Here is an 18,941-nt window from a genome sequence, read left to right as displayed (position 1 = left end):
TTTGTAAATATACTTAGTTACATTTCACCAGTGGAAATAACAATGCATTCTGTCTGACGTAATGTAAGCACATGCATGAACACAGCCAGAAAGAGGAGGCTGACAGAGAGATTCCTCCATATCAAAACCTTTTTCATATCGTCTCATCATGTCTAATCATGTCAAAATGTTCTCACAAACAAACCCAGAATTCATTTTGAACAAGGGGGCCAATCTTGTTATGTCCAAAAATCAAACTTTTTTTCTTTTGTGTGAAAAATTGTGTTCCAATGGATCCGTTATAATAAATATAGTTATTATTTAGTCACAAGCTCGTCAATATTTATAAAACTCACAGTGAGGACCCACTTTCACTTAAATAAATAAAAAGTCAACAAAATCTCATTGCTACTGCCCCAGGCCCTGTTCTAACTTACTGTAGGTGAACTGACATACTATAGGCATGCAGCTGCACAGCTAAAGGCTGTTCTATGGTTATAGAGCAGTCCATTCCCAACCTGTGGGCCGTGAGGGTGTTGCAAGTGGGCCACCAAATTATTGGCAAAACACTACCACTAAAGGTCATTACACACCGGCGATTATGCGAATAATAATACTGTACGCATAATTCGGATGCGGTCCGAATAAATAAAAGACACTTTTTTGCTCCGCAAAACTGATGTGGAACCTTGCATTGACTTTATAAGGTTTTAAAAAAAAACGTATTATTCGCATGAAAAAATCGCCCCCGGTGTGTAAGGACCTTTAGATTTTCAAGATAAAGAATATAAAGAAAAAAGTGTAAAAAAAACACAAAAAAAAACTTTCTTTAAAACCTCGGAAAAAGGTTCATTGTGACACCAATAAATAGGAACTTAAAGTATACTTTATGTTAGTTCCATTGATCCAAGCCAGAACACCATTCATATAATGATTATTCAATTAAACATGCTCTGGAAATGCACACGGCACACCGTCGAGATTTTCAAGTGGGCAAAGGTTGGGAACCACTGCTATCTGTAGCATGATGTTCAATTCTACAGAAGGTTATGCAGAAGGCTAATGGAGGTTTGACTGCAACGCAGCGGTACAGCATTTCACGCACCACTTTCACCTAGAGTATGTAACAACAATTCTACAAATGGTAAATGGTGCTTTCACTTTTCATGTCTTGCTCAAGGACACTTCCGACACAAACCCAGGGGGAGCCAGTGATCAAACCGGGAACCTTCCAAATGGACAAATCCCAAGAGGCCGCTCTACCTCCTAAGCCACTGCCGCCCCTACAACACAGCACATTCCATGACTAAAGGCACCAAAACCCATGTACGTCTTTTCTTGCACACCTCCTCCAACATTTTTTCAATCAAATCCAGTATGAGTACTGTTTTTTTTCCCGGATGCGTTTAAAAACTACAACAGCCTTAAAGGGGCATGAAACCCCAGACTGATTTTGAAGTTTGTTTTCCAGTTCAGGTTAAAAACTACAGAAGATTAAAAACAGCAACACTGCAGCACCAAACTAATTAATAATGAGTGTGTTAGATTTTCATAGGTGTATCCAGAGCCAAGGGCAGGCCCATGTGCAAGCATGATAGAAGACAGTCTTGACACCCCTATAATCTCTAACACATCCATTATTAATTTGATTAGCTGCAGCTGTGTTGATTACATCACTGTGTACTATAAGGTCAGTATTATGCAGCCTGTTTTTACCCTTATGTAGTTTTTAACCTGAAGTTGAAAACAAGCTCAGCCTAGGGTTTCAGTCCCCTTTAATACTTCATTTAAACTTTGTTGTACAATGCGTCACATCACAAGTACACATCAGGCTTAACGGGGTGGAAACTCACGTTGGTGCCTCGTTCACCAGAGGGGAGGTCAGAGAGCGATGGACGGGGGTGAACGGTCTCACCAATTGGGCCGTCTTCCTGCGAGGCTGGGCCCAAGTGCCACACGACTGGCTAGTTCCAGCTGTGAGGGGACACCTGACACAGTGACACAAATAGTGGATGTTACATGACAGCACAATGCAGTTATGCCTTTCCTATAGTTCTTATATGTAGCATAAGAAAGGTGATAGGTGGTATTTATAACTTCATGTTTTCTTTGATCAAGGGCTGAGGGATTACCCGAAAATCTATATAATCTATAAATATATATAAAATATATATTTATAGAATATTAAAGGATCTACACCATGAATTAAAAAAATAATAATATTTAATATCATATCGTTTATGTCCCTCAAACGTTCTTCAAAAGATTTTTTTCTTTTTTTTTTTGGAACTGAAAAACAGGAGGTATTGTACCCTGACGTGAAGTCACGTCAGGGTGCAAATCAGTTTGGCCTGTTTTGAGACCAATTTACAGAAAACCCCAGATTTGCTGTGAAAGTCTGTGTGTTCAAACTGGGGTATATTTGGGGATAGAAGAGAGGTAGGGGAGACCAAAAACACACAAAAAAGAAGAAAAAGTTTAAATTCATGGTGTAGTCCCTTTAAGAGGACTGACCGTGGGTAGCTACTGGGACATAAGTCAGGGCTTGATCAACCCTGGCTGTGTACCTGGGCGAGGGTGTATGTTGTTGCGAGACCCGGAACACCCAATGACCCCAGGCTAGAACACTGATGATACGTCCCAGGAGCATCCATGTGATGTTTTCTTTATAGATAGGTAATATTTATAACTTCATGGTTTCTTTGATCAAGGGCTGAGCGATTACCTGAAAATATATCGAAACCGACATTTAGAACCAATGACTTAATCTTGCTCATATAGGATCGAATACTCAATTTTCTTATATATTTCTAAATCATATTTCTTATATATCAACGAATCGACACGCATTAAATGGATTTTTTATAATCCGACTAAATCGATAAGTCTGATTAACCACTTGACCCTGTATTATACGTCAGCTATTTTTTTTAATACTTGTTCATTTATTTATTTGGTCTCTATCTCAAACTGACGAACGGCGCCAGAGTCTGCTGGGATGTGTGACGCTGGCTCAACAGTGTCGCCATGTCTGCTTCTTTGGGCGACTTTGGGTTTGTTTTTCTGTAAAGTTGCCTGTAAATTCTTGTTAGTTGCGTTTTTTTTGGGCTCTTTTCTAAAGTGTAGTTGCTTATTTGGGCTTGCCTCCACATTTTGGGATTATTGTTTAAACCAGTGGTTCTCAAACATTTTCATGTCAAGGACCCCCAAATTAATGTGTATTTGTCCACGGACCCCGACCTGAAATTATAATTTGTGCCAGTGACGCCCGTACCAGATTTGTGTTGTTAAAATGTTTCAAAGATATTCCACATTTTGTGTTCCCCCCCCCCCCCCCCCCACCAAGATATTTTTGAAAATAGCAGATCTACAAGCTCACAATGCGTCGTGAGCGTGAAGTTTGACATAGACCTGGTTGCTTATTTCTCTCGCAAAATCTGGCAACACAGTGGCTCACCCGTCTGAGTCGCTGTCGGAGGAGTCAGAGGAGACGCCGGGATGCCGGGGCGGCGCTCTCAGCTGCTCCCCTCTCCTCCTGCGCTGCCTCGCCTCTTCTTCCTCCTTCTCCTCTTCCTCTTTCTGCAGAAGGTGGAAGTAACCTCGGCCCTGTTTGACCGCTGACGCCAAACGCCTGGGCAATAAGCACAAAGCACACAGTCACAAATACATCACCGCTGTTAACCACTTGAACGCTAGCATCCCTATTCTGGGGGGGGAACATTTGCTGAAAATAGCAGATCCACAAGCTCACAAAACGCGTTGCCAGATTTGGTGTCGAGTGAAAACAGCGAGGACCAAGTACAGAGCCGACCGAAAACAGGGTAATTAGGTATTTAGTAGGTATTTAAAAAGGGTTCCACGACCCAAAAACACTGACTTCATCAGTGTGCCCTGGGGCATCTGTTGTCAACTGTCAATGCCTGTGTTATTCAGCCATTTAAGATCACTGGTGGCTTGTCTGGTGGCCTACAACACATCTCTGGGGACACGGACATGAAACAGCACAAGCCGCCTCTCTCTCTCTCTGAATGTCAACACCATCGCTCAACTCCAGGCCTCGTTTCGCCTCGCGTCACCGCTGACGGATAGGCGTCCGTGGACGTGTTGCTGCCGCCATTTGATTGGCTATTATTACGGTTTAATTAGGAAACGTAATTGAATTAGTTTACCTGTCATGTCGCAGCGGCTTGCGTAACACCCCGCTGGCTACGCGAATCATGATGTACATAACAGTGGTGGTAAGTAACTATGTACATTTACTCAAGTACTGTACTCTACTACAATTTTGAGTTACTTGTAGTTTACTAGAGTATTTCATTTTTTGATACTTTATACTACTACTCCAGTCGGAGACGAATATTGTCCTTTTTACTCCACTACAGTGATTTGACAGCTGTATTTTGTTCACCACGGGTACATAGGAGGTGGTTTAAAGCTGTACATTACAAGTGCAGTCATGGGAATGGATGTGTCGCCACAGGGCGGCAGTGATGGCTGATATGAGAGGAGGCACACTGAATAAGATATGCAACAAAGCAGTGGTGGATGAAGAACTCAAATGTGTAACTTAAGTAATAGTAGCAATACCACAATATAAAAAAAAGTCCTGTATTGCATTACTTGAGTAAATGGACAGGAGTATTGGCAGGCATCAAAATATACTTACTAGGGGTGGGACGATATGAAAATTTCATATCACGATAGTTGTGGCCAAAAATATCACGATATACGATATTATCACGATATTAGCGCGTCGCTTATAAAATTCTTAAAATGCTAGAAAAACAGTGAAATCACTTGACCTGTCATTTCTGTTAAAGAACATTTATTATCTTTTATTATCTATCTAATATGTAAACATCCAATACTGGAGGTAGAGAAAGACAATGTAAACATAAGTAATCTGAACTTATCAAGAATCATTCACAATAAGTTATTTATTTTATCATTCAGAAGTAATCAAAGATATCTCTACATACAGTGGTGTAAAAGTACATTAAGTACTAAGTACATTTACTCAAGTACTGTATCTTATTACATTTTTTTATTGTATTTAAGTTTTTTTCATTTTCCAAAAAAATATTAAAAATAAATGAAAAAAGTTATCGAAAAAACGTGGTCCCCTCGCGTATTAAGAGGGCAGGGTGAGTCACCAGAACCAAGGACGGATGTTTTTGATGAATCTAGCATGTTAAAAATGGAGTTTGGAGTATTACTGGAGTATTAACCATTTCCAATACATTTCTCTTACTTCTACTCCAATACATCTCAGAGGCAAATATTGTACTTTTCCTCCACTACAATGATTTGACAACTTTAGTTACTAATTACTTTGCTGATTTAGATCACAAAACCTACATGAACCACTGCGCAGCCCTATGCATTTTGGCCATTTGAAGATAGCCGATCTACAAGCTCACAATGTGAGCTTGTAGATCGGCTATTTTCAAACATTTTTTTTTTAATAGATTTGATGCCAATACTTTTGCACTTTTATTCAAGTAAATTTTGATTACCAGACTTTTACTAGTATTTCTACATTGCAGTATTGATACTTTTATTTAAGTAAAAAATGTGAGTACTTTCTCCACCAGTCACCACTGGCTATATAAATATCAATCTGACAATGTAAAGTTAAAACGGAACGGGACGTGCAGCAATTGCTGCTATAAAATAATGACTTTATATTTGGTTGCGCGCCGTGTGACGCATCAAAAAGAGCCAATCTACAAGCTCACAAACGCGTCAGATCATGAGTTTGTAGGTCGGCTAATTTTTGCTGCACAACACGGTCGTTCAACTCAGCATATTCACAAACGGCTTATTTTTCACGTTAACTTGAATTCCACGCTGTAATATGGATGAGGCTTGACAACAACTAGCCTGGGATCCTAACCTCGAATCACCAGGCTTTCCAGCACGGGGGAATCCGTTCGGTGGATGTGAAGTTGTGAGAAGAAAAAAAAGTCAGCCGAATGGAGCGAATCAGTCTGGGTTACAGGCTAGACATTAGACAACAACTTGATATAAACGTGACTTAGTTTACTAAAGATCAGCAGCTCAACATATTGGCAATAAAGCTGGGTACAACGCGCGGCACTGCCGTATATTCTCTATCTCAGCTACGGATACCTTCGTACTAGTGCGTAGCACAACAAGCTAGTAGACTACAAGGGACAGTGAGGCGAGTGCACTGACTCGCTGCGACGCTGCCTATTACATTACACCCGCCTTCTTTGGAACTGTATCCGGTGCAGTCCACACACACATATATATGCATGCTCACAGCTGTTTCCGTTTCCTTTGATTCTCTCTAGGCCGGATATGCAACCTGGCAAAGCAAATGGACACCAACATCTTTTTTGGTCGAATTTTTTTTTTTTTTTTTTTTCGCGATAATTACAGTACCTGCGATACAGTTATCGTGGAATTTTTTTATCGCGATATACGATAATATCGTATATCGTCCCATCCCTAATACTTACAATTCCAAAGTAAAAAACTGTCAATGTAATTCTAAATTAGCCGATCTACAAGCTCTGTGAGCTAGAGCTAGAAGTTAAAGGAGTAGTTAACCCAAAAATGTACTTATTTTCTATCAATTACACACCCCATGAAGCCTTGAATTCATGGAGGTTTTTTACCAGTTTGCTCACTAAAGCAGTTACCAGCTTGCTTGCTTGCTAAAGCAGCTGGTCTGTGAACACCCTGTGGAATGTCGGTGTTTCCTTCCAAAATAGGGGGCGTGCCCATCATTTCATCTTTATACCCCAGCAGGGAAACAACGCTAAAAAAGGCCAACTACATTCCTTAGGGTGTTCATAGACCAGGATGCCATCTAAATTAACTACAGATTTTTAACATTGAAAAATAGAAATTCATAGAGGAATAAGAATGAAATGTGTCATGTCTCTGAAACAGTGTTCAAAGGAGTTGCATAATTATGTTATTTAAAACTGCAGTTTTTATTACAAACCTAGTAAGGGGTTTAGCTTGCCGCAAGCAAGCTGGTTTTGTTTTTGTCGCGTTCCTAAACCAATAATTTGATGACCGAGTCATTGGTCAATAGAAGACTCAGTAGGAGACTCTTTGAGTCCACAATAGGCCAAATTCACGTGACGTCATTTCACTTCCGGGTTTAGTGTTAGTGGTGATGTACTGGGATTTCTCCGTCAGGCTAAACAGTGTGTCTCCAGAACAAAGCCAGCAACTATTCGTGTTTTATGGTAAAGTAAATTCTACTACTGTTTTCTGTTTTATCATCTTGTTTTCTTGATAGAATTATCGTTTTTTTACATTTTAAAATTCGGAAATTGCCTTAGATTGGGTTGAGAATGTATGCTAGCAATGCTAATAATATTAGCCCTGCTGTCTGCCTGCCTGTGTAACACTTTTTTTTATTATTTTCTTTTTTTATAAATGATGAAGTGGCGATGCCAGGGTGTAGGTTTTGTTTTAAAACTACAATGTATTTGTAATCAGATATAACATTAGTGTATATCCATTATAACCCAGTGTGTTATCCTTTGTATCTCACTGTGTGTGTACATATAGCTATAACCAAATGAACCCGACGTATTTTCAGTGGTGGAAAGTAACTAAGTACATCTACCCAAGTACTGTACTTAAGTACAATTTGTAGGTACTTTTACTTTACTGGAGTATTTCCAATATTCATTACTTTTACTTCTACTCCACTACATCTCAGAGGCAAATATTGTACTTTTACTCCACTGAAATTATTTGAAAACTTTATTAACTAGTTACTTTGCAGATTTTGATGATTATTACAAAACATACATTAACCACATTCCACCTTTAATACTTATACAAGCTTGTGAGCTTGTAGATCTGCTATGGGACATTCTGCATAATGAGTATACTTTCTACTTTTGGTACTTTTTAAGTACATTTTGATACCAATACTGTACTTTTACTCAAGTACATTTTGAATTCCAGACTTTTACTTGTAACAGTGTTTCTACATTGCAGTATTGATACTTTTCCACCACTGCGTGTTTGAACATCCCTGTGAAATAAGAGATGATTAGGAAATAACCTGATTTCATGTTTACATGCAGATCTGAAAAGTTGAATGATAGACAAGTAGAGTATTTTATCAGGCGACACTATGGAAATGATATTGCATGATTTCAAAGCCTAGCTCTCATGAAATAATTTGTGAAGTTGCCAGAGCACTTATGCTCAGCTAAGGTTTTCGTTGTACACCTGCAACAACTGATTATTTACAACTGATTACTCCTTCCTTCAAGGTACCGGGCAGGACTGCATGACAGTGGTGTGTCCTCCTCCCTGAGCCAAGACAAGGTTTAAACTACCTCAACTATACAGGTATATGAATTCTTTGATTAACTGAAAGAATGATAGACAAGTCAGATATTTTTTGAGGCGACACTATGGAAATGATATTGCATGATTTCATAGCCTAGCTTTCATGAAATAATAATTTGTGAAGTTGCCAGAGCACCTATGGTCAGCTGAGGTTTCCGTTGTACACCTGCAACAACTGATTATTTACAACTGATTACTCCTTCCTTCAAGGCACCGGGCAGGACTGCATGGCAGTCGTGTCGTCCTCCCTGAGCCAAGTCTAAACTTGACCTACCTCAACTATACAGGTATATGAATTCTTTGATTAACCACTAATAAGATACATGAATCCTCAGTGGATACTGGATATTGATTATTGTTTATCATGTATTGTGCGTGTAACACATTTAGGCAACTTTTTTTTAGCATTTGCTTTTTATTGCAATATATACTTGCCATATATCAATGCTAACATTACCTTAGAGATAAATCATTGTTGCCCTTTTCTCTCTCTCAACAGCAGTATGTCACACCACTGTAGTGTTCCTCACTGCGCTAACAACAAACGCAAATCCCCCCATATGAGCTTCCACGAGTTCCCTGTGGATAAAGCACTACGTGCAAAATGGGTGATTGCGATCAAGCGAGATGTGGGACCAACATTTAGAATAGCTCGTGGGAGCACCTTTGTGTGCAGTGAACACTTTGATCCTGGGGATCTAAAGAAGTCCACCAAAATCAACGGACGCACTCACATTAAACCAGGAGCAGTGCCTTCTAGATTCCACTGGAATGAATGGGGTAATTAACACACGACAATGTTAAACCTATTAGTCTTTTACAACAAAGTTCACATTGACTTGTTATGTTAAAGTTAGGTTAAGTGATATTGCTTTGTTAAAATAGGTGTTAACTAGCTGATATTAGGTGTTTGTTCAGTAAAAGGGGTCTCCCTGTCTCTCCAGCTCTTTAGTAAACAGAAAATGTATTTTCAGATAAGGCTACCGATTTTATCCAATGGAACTGGAACACTATAACATTTAAGCTAATAAATTGGTACTCTCTCCTGAAATTTGCAACCTACCTGCTAGTATTTTCTGTTTATTAAAGAGCTGGAGATACCAGGAGACCCCTGTTACTAAGCACTCTATAGCAATGAGTAGGCTACTATGAGAATTTAGAGCTTTAACCTTTTCACCAAAAAAAACATTTAGTTTTAACCAAAAGAATATCACTTACCCTATGATATTTGGGATATATTTTGGGTGTGACAAATTATTACCTAAAATCATCACAATAAAGTGTGTCAACATTTTCTTACACTTCTAGGGAAAGGTTCACAACCTCGGGTGCCAGTTTTCCAGCGAGCACACAAGCGTCTGTGTGCTGTTGTCTTGGATGACTCTGCAGAGATGTCTGTCCCAGGGAACAGCACAGCCTGCAGAGGTCAAGGAGCCGTCCAGAGGACAGAGGACAATCCAGAAGACAGGGGACAGTTCAGCGGTCAGAGGACAGTGGGCAGTGGGCAGGAGACAGTACAGAGGAGGCAAGGCACTGCAGGTGCATTGGCCAAAGATCATGATTATGACTGTCGGCCATCTCCTGGTTAGTATTACAAAACATACTATGTAAAAACATGTTGTCTTACAGAAAAGATACATGGCAGTTAGTTAATAATATTGTAAAAAAGGATTGAATAATTGAATATTTCGGTCAAGGCATTTGAGGAAGGTCCTTGACCGAACAGTTATTGCAGGTGATTTATGTTTAATGTCTGCTCCACCAATACACCTGTCCCTGAGCTGAAAAGTAGGCGTGCTAAAGACTTGTAGTGTATTAGATTGTAAAATGTATAGATGGATTAGTGATATGTATGCTTTTTCTTCCTCTTAAGGTAAACTGGACACTGCCTCTGGAAGAATTCGGGAGTTGGAGCTTAAAGTGTTACTCCTGGAAATGGAACTCGGTCAGCTGAAAGTTGATGTGCAGCAGCCGGTGATTTTCCAGTATTGTGTCACAGATAATGACTTCCGTTATTACACCAGATTCAGCTCAAAGGAGGTTTTTATGGTGTTTTGGGAGTCAATTAAGCCCTCTGCTTCAAAACTTGTCTACTGGTCCAAGGCACAGCGAACGACACAAGATGAACCTACCTGTAGCCCTCATCGCAAGCTCCCACTCATTGATGAGTTCTTCATGTTTCTCTGTCGTGTTGCAGCTGGGCTTCATGAGAGAACATTGGCCTCCATATTTAAGGTCAGCCAGTCTACTGTTAGTCGCATCATCTTAACGTGGACTAGCTACCTTTTTCTGGTTCTTGGCTCACTACCGTTGTGGATGACAAGAGAGCAAGTGCAATCTACAATGCCTGACAAGTTCCAGCTCTACTGCCCTCAAGTCAGAGTCATAATAGACTGCACAGAGATACGCTGTGAAACCGCATCCTCCCTCTCACTTCAATCAGAAACCTTTTCCAGCTACAAAAACCACACCACCTTTAAAGGGCTGATTGGAATCTCCCCATGTGGGGTAGTCACATTTGTGTCAAAACTGTACACTGGCTCCATTTCTGACATAGAAATAACCAAGAAATCACAGCTGTTACGGTTACTTCAGCCCGGAGATGGAGTAATGGCTGACAAGGGTTTCTTGATAGAGAAGATGCTGTCCGACGTGGGGGCCACTCTCATTATCCCTCCATTGAAGAGATCAGCTCAGCTCAGCACAGAGGACACCCATAAGACCCAGGCTATCGCCCGTCTGAGAATTTTGGTAGAGAGGGCCATACGCAGAGTGAAGGAATACCATGTTTGGGATGGACTTGTTCCTCTGTCTATGACCGGTTCAGTCAACCAGCTGTGGAGCATCTGTTGCATCTTGTCTAACTATCAGGGGCCTCTGGATATCAAAGGGGACAAACCAGTCTGAAGTCACCTTTCCCCCAAGCCGGGGGTCTGCAACCTGCGGCTCTGGAGCCACATGAGGCTCTTTAGCCCTTCCCTTGTGGCTCCCTGTAGCTATAGAAAACATTATATGGGAATGTACATGTTATTTTTTTTTATTATTTTAGATTTAGATTAAAATGTATTGTTGCTGTAATATGAGACATTCTTACATGCTCCAATATTGTAAAAATGTGTAGACTAAATAAGAAGTTTATGCATTTATTGGCACGGCACCAGCCAGGTGGCTTGTGTAAACAAACCAGTGTGTGATTTCCTGCCACGCTAAGGATACCAAATGCAAAAAAATAAGAATTGAATAGTTCATGGCAGGGGTCATCAATGTGTCCGTACACGGACAAACTTGTCCTTCACAAGACTTGTCTTTGTCCGCTGCAAATCTTTGATTAAAAAATATATTACTAAAGCCAGCAGTGGCTGACTTGCCAGTCTCCAGGTTCAGAATTGATAGAACTTGTATTTAATTAATGCAGAAATACCAGTGGTGTAAAGTAACAAAAGATATATATTTTATATGCCAATATGTGGTTCTATTGTGAATCAGCAGCCTTTTATATAAGGCCTTAAATAGGCGGAAATAGCAAAAAGTTGACTTTTCTGGGCAATATATACTTCTAACTTTGGTCCAACTCTTTATCAGGGGTAGAACTAGATGTGACATTGTTTTTTCATGTCTTTAAGATGTCCTCTTCCTGAAATGGATGGTCAGAAGTTTTACTTTTACTGCAAAAGTCATGAAATTCATCCATTAAGTGACCACTGCAAAAAAACGCCTACCCTGAAATAGGGCGTTCCAAGCCAATCCTTTCTCATTTTACTTGCTGGTTGTTTTCACATCATACTTGCACAGATGGTCTACAGCCTTTTATATAAGGCTTTATTATGGGTGGAAATAGCAAAAAGTGGACTTTTCTGAGGAATATTCACATGTAATACTGGTCCTACTCTTCTATCAGGGGTACATTACATTACAGTCATTTAGCAGACGCTTTTATCCAAAGCTTACAATAAGTGCATTCAACATAGGTAGGGAACGAAACTACTAATCACCAGAAGTATTAAGTGCATTCTCTTCTAAAACAAGCAACCAAGAGTATACCTAGCGCTAAAGTAAAAGTGCAATATATCAGCTACCTACTTTCATAAACAGATGAGGCAAAATAGGAAAATCAAATGCAAATGAGCAAGTGCTAAACCAAATAAGTGTATAGAATAAACAAGATCCAATAAAACAATAGTTTGTACAACTAGTTAACAAGTAGGCAAGGCGAAGAGGAAGGGTAGTGTTTCCTGAAGAGGTGGGTTTTCATCAGTGACTCTGCTGTCCTGACATCAGTGGGGAGTTCATTCAACCACTGTGGGGCCAGAACAGAAAAATGTTGTGACCTTGAAGATCGGCCAGAAGGACCCTTGAGCGGTAAAACAAAATGTGACATTGTTTTTTTTTCCCCATATCTTTAAGATGTCCTCTTCGTGAAATGGATTGTCCCAAATTTTACTTTTACTGCAAAAGTCATGAAATTCATCCATGAAGTGGCTCACCACTGCAAAAACACACCTACCCTGAAATAGGGAGTTCATTTTCTACACGCTGGTTGTTTTCACACTGTACTTATACACAGATGGTCGTACAGGTAGTGTCCAGCAGCACCTTTATATAATATAAGGCCTTATTCAAGGCAGAAATAGGAATATTCACTTGTGATTTTGGTCGGAGGTAGAACAAAACCTGACCTTGTTTTTTCATAACTTTGACTTGTCATCTAACTATCAACCATCAAACTATTTACATTGACTGCAAAGGTCATGAAATTCTTCAATAAAATTTCTGCACCAAGAAAATGCAGAACTGCCCCCACCTTGCATGAAAAAGGGATCATATTTGCCCAGATTGTCTACAGGTAAGACCCCTACACCCCAAAGCCACCAGACAAATATGTTAAAATTGGCTTGTATTGTGAATCCGCAGGGTTTTATAGGCTCTTGGGCCTGGTTAAAGGCATCATTTTTTTTAGAGTTACTAAAGAGTTACTTCTAATCCTGATCTATTAATACTGTACAATGCCTACAAATACAACAAAATGACTGCTTCAGGGAATACAGTTTGATACCATGTTTTACCCTGCCACTTCATATTCATATGGAATCTATGATCCTCAGGTAGGCCTAATATCTCTACACCTCAAAGCCTCAGGAATGACAAAATATATTTCTATAAGCCCATACAACCTAAATGCAGTATGGCTTAAGTACATGCTGTAGAATACGCTTTTTGTGTGCCATTCTTAATGAATAATCATCAATCAGCAGCTTATGGAAAACGGTTTGGCCCCCGTCAGTCAGTCCCCCCCCCCCCTCACACTGCTCAAAAAAGTAAATACATATATGAAATTGAGAATAAGCTGCTGATTGATGATTATTCATTAAGAATGGCACACAGTAGTGTATTCTACTTAGCCCATACTGCATTTTAAGTCTGGCTACCATAGAAGGCTTATAGAACTATATTTTGTCATTCCATCTGTTTTGAGGCATCAGGATATTTGGCCTACCTGAGAAACATCCTTAGATTCCACATGAATATGAAGTGGGTAAAAACATGGTATCAGAATACATGTCCTGTTAGTAAGCAGTCATTTTGTTTGCAGGCATTTTACAGTAATATATTAGGAATAGAAGTAACTCTGAAAAAAAAAAGAAACATCTATAATATTTAACAAGGCCTAGGAGCCTAAAATCCTGCTGATTCACAATACAGAATATTTTGACATATCTTTCTGGTTGTTTTGGGTGTTGGGGTCCTACCTGTAGACAATCTGTGCAAATATGATGTAAATCCAACCAGTAAGTGGTCAATGAAGCAGGATTAACTTAGGTAGGTAGGGACTTTTCTGCATTGTTTTTTTCTTTTTGCAAATGTTCATGGATACATTTCATGAATTTCGACATCTAAGAAAAAAGGGTAAAATGTTATCTTTGTGTGGTACTAGAGACTTTAAATACATCATCACTGTCATTCAGGAATCTTGTATCTCCACATTTCAATGTGTTCTCATAAATTGTCATCATGCAAGAATGTTGTACGAAAGTAGCATATCTACAATCGTGTTGAGGTTGTAGATTTATTTTATTCAATTGGTTAAGTCTGGGTTTTATAAATATTGAGCCAATGAGAAGTATTGACTGGATGTATTGACTGGATCCATTTCCTGAAAAGTAACATTGCTTATGTTGAATGTATACATTTTTACAAATTTAAGTTGTATTGTTTGTAAAATTACTATGTCCAGTAAAAGGCCTGTTAAACTTCAACTTGTCAAAGTGGCAATTTTTTTTCATTACACATTTTGGATTAAGTGATTGAAAAACAAACTTATGTTGCAAACATATGTTTAATATCACACAGATTGTCACAAATACTTTATGCCTAGTGTTTTATTCACCTATACTATAGTAACATGTCCAAAATAGGGATGGCAGGTTGAAAGTGGGTTACTGTATGGTTGCAGACTAGAAAACATAGCACTTGTAGATGGACGGGCAACGACACGCCTGCATACCACATAAAAGGACAAATCTACGGGCATCAAAAAAGTAAGTACCAAAAGTAAAAGTACCGATCGATTAAGCAGAATGTCTCATGTTCAATGTAGACACATCTCAACACAACACATTGTGGGCTTATAGATCGTCTATTTTCAAATCGCCCAAGTATATAAAGTATTACAGAAGGTGGAGGATTTTAAATACTAGAAAGAAGATGCAGAGGACAGTGTGATGAGGACAGTGTGATGAGGCAGATGATTCTCTGTGGCTACCCCTGAAGGGAACAGCCGAACGGAAAAGTAGAAGAGAGAAACGCAGGTAAAGTAAGAAACTTGAGTACATTTACTTAGGTTTACAGGTTAAGAAGACATCCATGTACACATTATAATAGAACTCATCAAGTTTCTGTCGCATTGACTGGATAATCTCCTCATCCCTATAAATCCTTTCAATTGTGTATTCAGTGTGAGTATCTGTGACAAAATCACACCACTGAAGACCACTTAAGGCTAGTTGACCTTGAACCTGATAATAATATTTGTGGTTCTTTTTAAGGTAGGCCTTGCCTTGTACTGTGTTAAGGTGTTTAACTTGTGCCTTGCATTCAACATCACAACTCTTTACCTCAGCCAGCCCAAATGGTGGTGTTACTTTTGGGTCATAGACCTTAGCATCAGGGCTAGCTCCAAGGTGAGGTGCGTCAGGGTGGATTATGATCCCACACTGTGTCACAGATACATCACGAAAGTCTGCATATTGCCTCAGTATCTCAGGTTCCAGATCCAGTCCTCTTTTCATGGCCGCTGTCTGTGGAGTTCCTTTTAGAATGCGGGCTGCCAAGGCTTTTGCGGACGACTCCCCACGAACATGGCATATTTCCCGGAATCTGCTGGCTGTAAGTCTAGGCTTGCGTACCTCGGTCCACAGCTTGCATTCGGACTGCTGACGGGTTTCTGTTTCAATAGAAGCAGACACCTCCCTTGACACCTGTAAGCTGTCCAAGTGGCATTGTTGCTTGTAGCTGGGCTGAAAAGCTGTTGAAGATGTACAGGTATAGGCGTAACCATCTACAGGCAACAGAGGGAACTCCGGGCCACCAGGATGTTTAATAATGTCTCTGCTTACTTCGGGAGGGCACTGATAAGACAGAACAGACCCAAATGGCACTGGACCAAATTTTGAATCGACCATCTGAAGGTCCTTAAGCCCATGGAGCAGTTTACAAATGCCGGGTTGTGGACGCCGGTCTTTTAATTTCTCCCCGCTCGCCATGACATCTGTATCTGGAAGTGGCCCTGACAGAAAAAAGGGAGAGAGGTCAAATTTAGATTTATCATAATATTATGACACCTGCTCTTTTACACTAAAGCTAGGCTGCCCCAACGCTCCTGATTTCGTGTATAGAGGGACGGGTGTATAGAGCCGGAGAGAGATTGCGCCTGATCCCATTGGTTCACCGATCTGTCCGTCAACCCCCGCCCCGTTAACACAACATTACGAGCGACGCCCACTGCACTCTGGTTGGTTGGGGAAATGAACACTTCCTCATACCGGGTACACCGACGCGATGGTCCAGGCTTTTATTTTTTAGCAAAACTAAACAATAAAAGTCTGGAGATCGAGGCTACACTAAAGCAGACACCTACACTTATAAGTTATCACCTCCCTGTACATGTTTGTAATGAAAACTGCCAAAGGAGGAAAAAAAACGTGCACAATTCAGTCCAATACACTTTTCCTTTATTTTTACCAGGTGCACGGTTCAACAGAAATCCATGTAAATAAAGAGAAAGGCCAGCACTCAAACAAGTCCTGAACTTTGTCATTATATATCATGGCACAGGCCTTGATATTATGACTAAAAAGTTCAGAAAGACTCGTTTGTGAGTGCTGGCCTTTCTTCTTCATTTACATGCAAACTGTCCCTGAAATATTGCATTTTATAAAAAAGGGTTCCGCCAAACCCTGGTACTAATAATAAATCATAAATTCCTAAAGAAAGGTATATTTAATGTATGTTAGAAATGCATTAGAATTATTGTACAGGTGGGAGCTCATTCTCATACTCACCAGCATATGCTCTGTACAGTGTGCACTTCACACCGGTCCTGACACTGTCTTTTGTCCTTCGCACTGGTTTCCGCACCTCCATGTCATTTGTCGCCTCTGGTGCAATACCCTATAATATAATAATGTTGAATAATGAATAGACAAGACAATACAAACGGTTGAACTTGTTCAACATCAAACAAAAATCCATATCTGACCTGTGTACGTGGCCGGTGCCAGTTTTGCAGGGAGCTGGTGCATGCCAGAGGCAATGGCACAGACTTGACTCCTAGGGTACTATACAGGTACATAACAGAAACGAAAAACAAGCACTCAGTACATTTTAGATACAACTTGCCAGGTGCACAGCTCAAAAAGACTCATAAAATGTGAAAAATAGCCAGCACCCCAAGGTCTTCTGCGTCAAGCCTTCCTCTGTGTGCTGGCATCCCAAAAAAATGTATATTGTTGAAACGTTTTTTCCCTATATTTATTCATTCATTCATGTCATATAATATTTCACTTTATGTGTAATGAACCTAGAATATATGAAAGTTTCACTTTTTTAATGAACTTTTTGGGACGTACCTGTAGTGTGCCGTTTGAAAAAGCAGTGCCACTATGTGGTTACATAGTGCCTTGCCCGCAGCGCAAGAGCATGACGTGCTTTCCAGTTCCACAGGAACCTTTTGCGAAAGTGTCACCTGTTAATAGGGAAATAACAATGAGTGTTGTTGCTGTGCACGTTACATTTACACATCAAAAGTTGAGTGTATACCGTATATAAGGGCCTTTCACACCAAGCACAAAAAAAAAGTTCAATCTCAAGTGGATGCCAGTGTCCACATCATAACTATAATAGACAATGGTGAACAATAGTTATCGTTATAGTTATATTGCTTGGTGTGAACAACCCTTAAACTTGAATATACAGTATGTATCTTTTGTGGCTTTTTCTGCCTTTATTGATAGGTACAGTAGACTGACAGGAAATGGGGAGAGAGAGATGGGGAGTGACACGCAGCAAAGGTCGTCGGGATCGGGAGTCGAACCTGCGATACGCTGTCAGGCGGCATTAGCAGCCTACTGTAGGTGCCCAGACGGCTACGCCAGCTGTCTGGGCCCAATGAATATATTTGGATCTCACAGAATCTTTCTCAGTCTTTTATTTGTCCACCAAAAAAAGACACTAATGTTTTTAAATATATGTCTTATATGTATGAAGTTGTTTTGGGGAGTTTAGCTACACAAATCATTGACAGACTGAGAAACACACTGAAGTACATGCAACATTGTGGGAACACTGCAAAGTCTCATCTGCAATCGCAGGAAACTGCAGGAAAAACATCTGCAAACGCAGGGAACTACATCTGCAGGAAAACCAACTGCAGGAAAACCATCTGCAGGAAAACCATCTGCAGGTTAACAATCTGAGAAACCTGTAGGGAGTGAGCTTCCTCATTTTTCTTCATTGACCGGTAACATCGTCCTCTCACCGCCACACCATGATCAACTACATTAGAGACTGTGTTCCATTGTTTGGGAAGAAGTGTGCAAGATTAACCAGGCATATTACTGACTTATATTTTATGATACATATTCTATAGACGATTCCACAGACACGTCATAACTGCAGTGTCGCGGAGCGGCAGCCGCTTGACACAGCAGTTATGACGGCCTGCAGACAGCGCGTCTGTGGATTCGTCTATAGCTCAGTGGTTTTCAAAGTGGGGTCGCCAGCAAAATTAATGAATATAGTATCAAAATCAGTTTAACCACTATAAAGCTCAGCGCCGTGAGCTTGTAGATCTGCTATCTTCAAATATGTACTTACAATCTTAAGAATTATTATGAAAAACTTTTACACAAATCTTCTCTTCTGCAGCGTCCCTGGCACAAAACCTATTCAGATGGGGGTCCACGGCTTAATATGTAGGCCTATACATTTCAGAACCACTACCCCAGTAGTATGGAAAGGTGTTAGTTTGCAGGTGGTGCTACAGTAACCTGATCAATAATATGGTATGCTATATGCAATGTTTTTATTTTGGAAAACAGAAAGACAACATAAAA

At 40.0% G+C, this 18,941-nt stretch overlaps 2 protein-coding genes across 2 annotated transcripts in view; one reads left to right on the top strand and one right to left on the bottom strand.

The window, feature by feature from the left end:
• Positions 1 to 18,941, bottom strand: part of LOC308089061 (coiled-coil domain-containing protein 60-like) — a gene marked incomplete at its 5' end in the record, with an annotated part of 72,663 nt that overhangs the window by 23,720 nt on the left and 30,002 nt on the right. The window contains 2 exons of the mRNA XM_080433637.1: positions 1,833 to 1,967; positions 3,437 to 3,610. Of these exons, the coding sequence (XP_080289763.1) occupies positions 1,833 to 1,967; positions 3,437 to 3,610 (309 nt within the window). The remainder of the gene's footprint in view (positions 1 to 1,832; positions 1,968 to 3,436; positions 3,611 to 18,941) is intronic.
• On the top strand, positions 6,969 to 12,510 carry LOC308088055 (uncharacterized protein). The gene is made up of 6 exons (XM_080432401.1): positions 6,969 to 7,205; positions 8,253 to 8,331; positions 8,542 to 8,618; positions 8,831 to 9,111; positions 9,640 to 9,915; positions 10,205 to 12,510. The coding sequence occupies exons 4-6, from the start codon at positions 8,835 to 8,837 to the stop codon at positions 11,236 to 11,238; spliced, it is 1,587 nt and encodes a 528-aa protein (XP_080288527.1). The 5' UTR covers positions 6,969 to 7,205; positions 8,253 to 8,331; positions 8,542 to 8,618; positions 8,831 to 8,834; the 3' UTR covers positions 11,239 to 12,510.

Source organism: Gymnoscopelus braueri (assembly GCF_963280865.1).
Source record: "Gymnoscopelus braueri genome assembly, chromosome: 7".
NCBI classification, from domain to species: domain Eukaryota; kingdom Metazoa; phylum Chordata; class Actinopteri; order Myctophiformes; family Myctophidae; genus Gymnoscopelus; species Gymnoscopelus braueri.
The sequence above is the reverse complement of the archived record's forward strand: the minus strand, read 5'-3'. Positions and strand labels throughout refer to the sequence as shown.